The sequence below is a fragment of the Palaemon carinicauda genome, chromosome 9, assembly GCF_036898095.1.
Source record: "Palaemon carinicauda isolate YSFRI2023 chromosome 9, ASM3689809v2, whole genome shotgun sequence".
NCBI lineage: Eukaryota > Metazoa > Arthropoda > Malacostraca > Decapoda > Palaemonidae > Palaemon > Palaemon carinicauda.
Window position 1 is genome coordinate 79,105,773 of NC_090733.1, and position 7,500 is coordinate 79,113,272.

At 33.7% G+C, this 7,500-nt stretch overlaps 2 protein-coding genes across 3 annotated transcripts in view; both read right to left on the minus strand.

Moving 5' to 3' along the window:
* Window positions 1–83, minus strand: part of LOC137647019 (monocarboxylate transporter 12-B-like) — a 33,599-nt gene extending 33,516 nt beyond the window's left edge. Inside the window, exon 1 of one of the 2 annotated variants that reach the window (XM_068380125.1) lies at window positions 1–83. This exon is cut by the window's left edge and continues 930 nt beyond it. The gene's annotated coding sequence lies outside the window, so the exon portion shown is untranslated. The other variant, XM_068380124.1, reaches the window with a different exon arrangement.
* A 3,462-nt stretch (window positions 84–3,545) lies between these two features.
* Window positions 3,546–7,500, minus strand: part of LOC137647018 (SET and MYND domain-containing protein 4-like) — a 4,218-nt gene continuing 263 nt past the window's right edge. The window contains 4 exon segments of the mRNA XM_068380122.1: window positions 3,546–4,861; window positions 5,056–5,535; window positions 6,167–6,288; window positions 6,871–7,500. The exon segment at window positions 6,871–7,500 is cut by the window's right edge and continues 147 nt beyond it. Of these exon segments, the coding sequence (XP_068236223.1) occupies window positions 4,334–4,861; window positions 5,056–5,535; window positions 6,167–6,288; window positions 6,871–7,500 (1,760 nt within the window). The 3' untranslated portion in view covers window positions 3,546–4,333.

Here is a 7,500-nt window from a genome sequence, read left to right on the forward strand (position 1 = left end):
AACATCCTGCTTTTTCAACTAGAGTTGTAGCTTAGTAAATAAAAATAAAGATAATAAAAAGGATAAAAATATAAAAAAATACTACTACTAGTACTATTACTAGTACTAAAAATAATAAAAATAATAATAATAGGGTAGAGGGGGATAAAAGGCCCCTGTGAGGTAAAAGGCCTCCCCCCTTTTTTCTTGCTTATTACACATTATAGCAACTCAATCGATTGATCAGCACATTAATACCATCTGTCTAAGGCTTTCTATACCAAACATCCCATGAGAAGAATACCAGGACGAAATTAGCGCGCATTTTTTCTTTTTTGGATAAGGACACTAAAAAACAAAGCTATTGTTCTCTAGTCTTGGGTAGTGCCATAGCCTTTGTACCATGGTCTTCCAATGTCTTGAGTTAGAGTTCTCTTGCTTGAGGTTACAATCAAGCACACTGTTATATCTTTTTTATCTTCTTGTTATTTTGAAGTTTTTATCCTTTTGTTATTTTCAAGTTTTTATAGTTTATATATGAATTTTTTTTAATATTATTCTTAAACTTCTCTTGTAGTTTTTCCTTATTTCCTTTCCTCACTGGGTTATTTTCCCTGTTGGGGCCCTTGGGCTTATAGCATCATGCTTTTCCAACTAGGGTTATAGCTTAGCAATAATAATAATAATAATAATAATAATAATTTCATGCAGGAATGCTGCTATATGATGGATATCCTGTATGGACATATTGTCAGTAATATCAATGCTTTAACTACAGATACTTTATATGAGAACTAAGGAATATATTGCACTGCAATCCAGCCTTGAAAACTTAATTGGGGAACAGGCGAGTTTGTTTATTTGAAAATGTCGTTACGGGGTAAAAGGCCCACCCCTTTTTGGGGCAAGAAGCCCAGGGGTGGGGGAGGGGGGTGTCCTTTTCACTCCATCTGATATATTAGTACTTATTTGAAATTTTCCTCGGTTGTAGTCTTCCTACGTCTCTGAGGAATATGTGAACTAAAATTTTGATAAGTTTGCCTCCTTATTGCCCTCAAACTATAGCCACTTGATGTTTCATACTTCAAATTGTATAAGACCTCCGACAACAGAGCAGCAGATAACTTGATAATATTAAAACTATGAAAGTGCAACACACGGTATAATATAGCAGGCAAACTTTCTAGTGTATTCAGTTAGTCAGCTATTATTGATAAGGGTGTAATTGGTTTTAAATAAATTGAGTTTTGGCCGTTTAATGATGATATTCCAAATAGAAAAAAAAATCATGGGAGCAAAATTAACCGAGAAAGACCCAAATCAAGACCACTGGCTCTGATGTAACCTCCCAACAGAGTTCCAATTTCTATAGGAAGATTGAAACTTCGAATAGGGGCCCAAGCCATCTCAGAAACTGAGTTAGACCCTGATGTTATTTCACTACAGTGTCTCTCCTCCTGAAGATGCACAACTAAGCACATCAACTGAAAATGAATCAAGGCGAGTACTAATAGATCCCTACTTCCTTCTCAAACTTATGAAAAAACGAGTCTGGGAAAGGAATTTTAAAAAGTCATAAATAACATCATCACCTAACAAAAAGCAACTTCTTGAGGTTAAAACTCTTCATCTGATGCGATAAAAGAGAAAGTACCGAAGAAAGCAAGAACACTTCAAGTCCTTCTTCTTCTTCTTCTTAAGCTTATCCGGCTTTGCAAGGTCGCTATTTCTTGAAAGCCGTTTCCAATTTCTTATGTCTCCGATGTCCTTTAAAGTCAAATTTAGGTATAAATGATCTCTTGGATTACCCTAGTAGCCTATACTTGTCATAAATGTGACTCAGATGACGACTAATGAAGAATTTTTTAATATTTCACTAAGCCTAGTTATCTAGAAGAGTTAAAGGCTACGCTTTATTTCTTACTAGTGCTATTCTTTCCATGATGTAAAGGAAAATAGTCTACTTTTTTTACATGTCACTCTTGCTGTTATTTTTACTTGTTATATTTGTGCTATTCTTGGTGATTCGTAAAGAAAATCACTACGTTTACCTGTGCTATTACTGCTGTCATATAGAGAAAATATTAATATATTTGAAATTTTCGCTCATTTCAGTTCCTGTGAATACAAAAAGTTATTATATACAAGAACCTAAGAATCTAAAGCTTAAATTTTTAATATTTCTCATTATTCCTGAAAATATTTTGTTTGGCAAAAATATATGCCTATTTTTTTCATTACAAATGACTTATAATGAAGTTACACAATGTTTTAGGTATGGGGCAAAAAGCTCGCTCCCTGGGCTTCTTACACCTGAATTTGGGTAAAAGGCCCCTTTTGATTTTTTCTTTAAGCCCTATTTTTACTATCAAAAATTGCTAGCAGCTTCTCAGGAGTTTCAGGGTATGATACGCCAATAACAAAGCTTTTTAGAAATAATTCTGTTAGGTGAATGGCTGCAATAATGTACATGATATAAGCATTTCTCCTTAAGGGGGATTCTTGCCCCACTCTACCCTAATAATAATTGAAAAGGTGAAATTATGGCACGGCCAGAGATTCGCAAGACAAATGATGATTTAGAGAAACATTTCCATTTCGAGAAAGTATTCAGTCCAGTCAATCCCCTCAAGCATCATTGTTCTAATTTTTTGGGGTGATATTTTGCTAAAGGAATAAGAACATAACTGTATGATTAATTGTTCGAAATTGAATTATAAATTGTCGTCTGCTCCTCGTTGGCTCTTATTTTCTATACTAAAACAACCAATAAGGCATCTTGCTAGATCAGTAAACAATAGAAATTTTCATATCAAAGAGCTTAGAGAGAAACTCTGAAGAGTTAATGTCATATAGCAAATTTATTATCGAGATAGAATTACTAAGATGTAAAATCTGCAGGTAAGAACAAAATGTTGATGATTTAGATACAAAAGTTTACAATTTAAAATTTGAAGCCATGAAAAAGTACTTATTAGATTCCAAATAATAGCAAATTAAACTTTTTTTTTTTTAATTAAAAAGTTCTGTAAAATCTTAGAAAAGAAACAACATTGCAATAAACTAGGTTATAGAAATTTTCATTATAATAAGACCATAAAAATAATTCATTAACACCACATCTATTACGATGTATTTAGAGTCATTAAATCTGTGATAAACTTTAAGGTGGATATAAATAAATTTTGGGCAAGACAAGAGTTTATTCACAAATGCAAATTAACACAATACTGAGTAATCCCAGTTTACTCAAGTTTTGAAATGAATTTCTAAATCTAAAATGTGTTTACACATGGCTCTTCTAAACTAGTGGTAATAAAAATAAAAAATGAAAATTTTAAAGGTCTTAAACTGTATAGCTGGTCCAGAGATGTTAAGAGAGTGTTATACTGTATTCAAATCTTGTAGTTGATAAATATTCTTAATTTGGAAATAAACCATGATAAAAACTCTTCTCTCTTTACTAAGACCCATAAAATTTGTTTTAGTTATAAATGCTATCCTGCCAATAAGCCCAACCTGAATTAAAAGTTCAATCTTCTCAGAATTTACTGACAGAGAGAGAGAGAGAGAGAGAGAGAGAGAGAGAGAGAGAGAGAGAGAGAGAGAGAGAGAGAGAGAGAGAGAGAGAGAGAGAGAGAGAGAGAGAGAGAGAGAGAGAATCATATTATGGAACTAAAGCATTTCCTTTACAAGATAAAAGCATTTATTAAAAATGCTAGCCAATTAAAAAGTTGTATCTAATAGCAAATATGAATGCTTAATTATTTTATATATGACTTAATGTTCAAACTCCTCCTCTAAGACAAGTATCACCGTTAGCAATAGGCTTGAAGTAAAAGCATTTATCTCCAAGAAGACCAATATCCAAATTGAAATCGGCGTTTTAATTTGCCAGATATGTTTTTTTCAGTATCTATATACTGAAAAATTGAGAAAAATGGAAACATTAAAAAATGTAACAAAGGGTTTAATGATATCAAAAGCTTTTGTAGTCTATAGATGACAGAAAAACATCTTTTCTGAAAAGATTATACAACAAAGAATATCTTATCCCATTAACAATTACATAAAAAATCTTGCGAACATTTTAGGTTCATTAAAAAGCTTAAAACAAGTTTCTAAAATTATACTGCTAGAAAAGCTTATTTTAGTCATACGAAGTTAAAAACAGTTAAGAACGAGTTACATATCTTAGAGTTATATATAGAATAGATAATTACAGCCCTTTACTAGTAAGTATTCTTTGCAATTAGAAATCCTTATTCGTTCTGTAACTCATTAAATTCTATATTCATTTAGAGTTTTGATAAAATTATATAACTCTTGTGTGAGCTTTTGTCATGTAGCATGCCTAGTCAATGTTTGGAACTTTCATGAAGCACATTAAAAGAGCATTCCTAATATCACACGTAGCTCTACAATCCCTCACCAGCTCTTTGTGAGCGAATGCACTAGCTTTACACATAGCTTTGTAATCCTCTTCGTTAAGTTTTTCTTCATCATCATATACTTGCTTTATCTGCATTGCCTTATCCACAGCTTTCCATGCAACTTCGCTAACAATCTTTCGAACTCTAGGAGTCCGTCTTATATCGCTGAGTCTCAGGTCCTCCAAATCAGGGTATGTAGGCCACCTATTGACACAGGCTTTGCAGAGGCAGTCAATTTGGTACTTCGCTAGAACGAGCCGCCTCTCTAGCAAGGAGGTGTACTCGAAGGCATTGCCGTAGGACACGGTTAGCTCTTCTCCAGCTTGAATGGGTCTTATAGCTCTGACGACCATTGATCTTCCCACAGTGAAAAACTTGAGATTGGCGTCGCAAGAGTGGTTGATTAAAGCCATTGTAGGGAAAACTCCAGCGCCCAAATCCCTCTCCATCTGATAAGAAAACAAATTCGGTTATGAGAAATGTTTTAAATATAAGTTTTAAATGAATAAAGTCTAACTAACAGTCTTCAAATAAAAGATAAGAAATATGTAGACATCGTCGTGATAAAGATATAATATACAATAATAATAATAATAATAATAATAATAATAATAATAATAATAATAATAATAATAATAATTACTTTTGAATTTGAAACCCCGACGAGACTGAAGTGACATTTGTAGATATGAGAAAGTATCACTGTTCCTGTGTAAATCAGATCTTCTCTGGTTGGAGTGAAGGGTTCCCCTTTGTTGGTCAAGAAAAATCTTCCTGACATCTGAAGTAACTTGGTAACAATAAATGCTATTTGGCAATCTATGAAGACTTGCTGATGACTCATTTCCACTTCGTCACCGATGAGGCCATAAATCGTTCGGTATGACTGAGAGAGATATAATCCATTATTATCACAGCCAAGCTTAGCAGGGTCCTCTGGTTTCTGCTTCACAAGCTTCTTCCTGAAGTCCTTTATGCCTTTAAAGTTGAAATTTCTCAGCATTTTGTAGGTGGGGCACATCGGACCAATGCCTAAAAGTCTCATCGAAGCAAACATCTTGCATTCTAGCCAGTGGTCCTCAGAAAGTCCTTTAATACGGCACTCGTCGTTGCAGAATATAAACTGCCCGTGAATAAAAAGAAAATGTTAATGGAGGAATTGCATTTAGATTAATTTCATTTGGAAATGATAAAATTGTGAATATAATCTTTTACAGTGGATGAGGGGAAAAATGCTTTGGTACTTTTAAGTAAGAATAATCATATAGGCAAAGTTAAATAGTGATCAGTGCATTTTTTTTTTTTTAATTTGGTAGTTGAAAACTACTAACTAAGGTTACCATCGTCTTTCCCATTGTTATCCCTATATTTATGCTTCAGTTTACTGGTACGCCCTCTCCAATACTTTTTATCAAAGGCACCATCTTCTACCAAATATCTCTTTTTTCCATATCATCCTTCACCGGAAGAGGCGCTATTTTATAGTAAAATTACTTGCATGAAAGACTTAAATATTCATGGTTCGTATTTCTTGACAATGTAAAGTAGATTCTTTCGTATAAGCAGTAAACTTGTCAATAGGAAAGACATGTAATGACTAGGAAAACAGATTCTTGGATAATCTTTTAACCTATCAGTGAAAGAGACTACTGTAGCTGCCAGTAATAATAATAAAAAAGGGGATATCCGCTTCCATCGTCCGTCCTTCCCTTATGTTTCTGCCCTCCGTTCGTTACTATGAAACAGGAACTTACCATTGTACATCCAGGGCAAGGGATAGGAGCAAGCGTGAATCGCAGACAATGAGCACATAATAGGAAATTGTATCCAGTGATAAAACCTATACAATATGCACTTTCCACAGCAACTAATTCGCCTGAAATAAAAAAAAATAATATTTGATATTTAGGTAAATAGAAAAGATTACTGTAAATTTTGTAGTTGCAGTTTTCTAAAATGAAACAAATCCATAAAGACATTCAGAATTAATTTATTGCTGTAAAATTCGATAATATTTCGTAATGAATGATTTTACTAAATAAACCTACAACGTTTATCACCAAAGTCATGGCGAATAATAAAATCATAATAGGTCATCAATATAAGCAGCATAAAAAGATATATATATATATATATATATATATATATATATATATATATATATATACTCTCTCTCTCTCTCTCTCTCTCTCTCTATAGATATATATATATATATATATAGAGAGAGAGAGAGAGAGAGAGAGAGGATATATATATATATATATATATATATATATATATATATATATATATATATATATATATATATATATATATATATAGAGAGAGAGAGAGAGAGAGAGAGAGAGAGAGAGAGAGAGAGAGAGAGAGAGAGAGAGAGAGAGAGAGAGAGATTATTTAAAAATGTATGCACTTACGCTATGCAATTCCAGATAATGTGCTTAAAATAGAGACTGACCTGCTGGTATATCCTTGTCAGCGACTGCATATCTTCCCTTTGACGAGTGGTAGGCTATCTTGACTGAATCACTGAAAGCTGGATATGATGGACTCTTGTTCTTAATCACAGGTAACTTTCCAGGTGACAGTTGTCCGCTTTTACCCAATGGGTCATCTTCTGTGGAAGCTACAGATAGATGTTCGACCAGCTTTTCCAGGAAATCATTCGTATATTGGATACTCGAATCTTTCTCGGTCTTCTGTGTATTATCTGGACTTTTCTGATATGGCTTGGAAACCTCCCCACCCATTTTCTTTTTTCTTTTGGCAGCGAGACACCTTTTCTTTCTGGCTAATAGCTTATCTTTTATGTCTTCTGGGTAGCTGTGTTTTAGAGCCAGTTCAATGTCATTTAAGCAGATTTCATAGAGTCCAAGTGTCATCATGAGAGCGGACCTGTTTCCATATGCGATTGCTAATGCTCTATCTGCTCCTTCAGAATCACATCCACCGTACTTCTCAGGATCTATTAGAGGCCATTCATTGAGACTATCTCCTTCGTCAGTGATTAATGGGCTTTCAACTACTGGTCTCTTGACTGTTGGGTGCGGAGCAGCCATTATACTGTTATTGAAGTAATCTAAGGCTG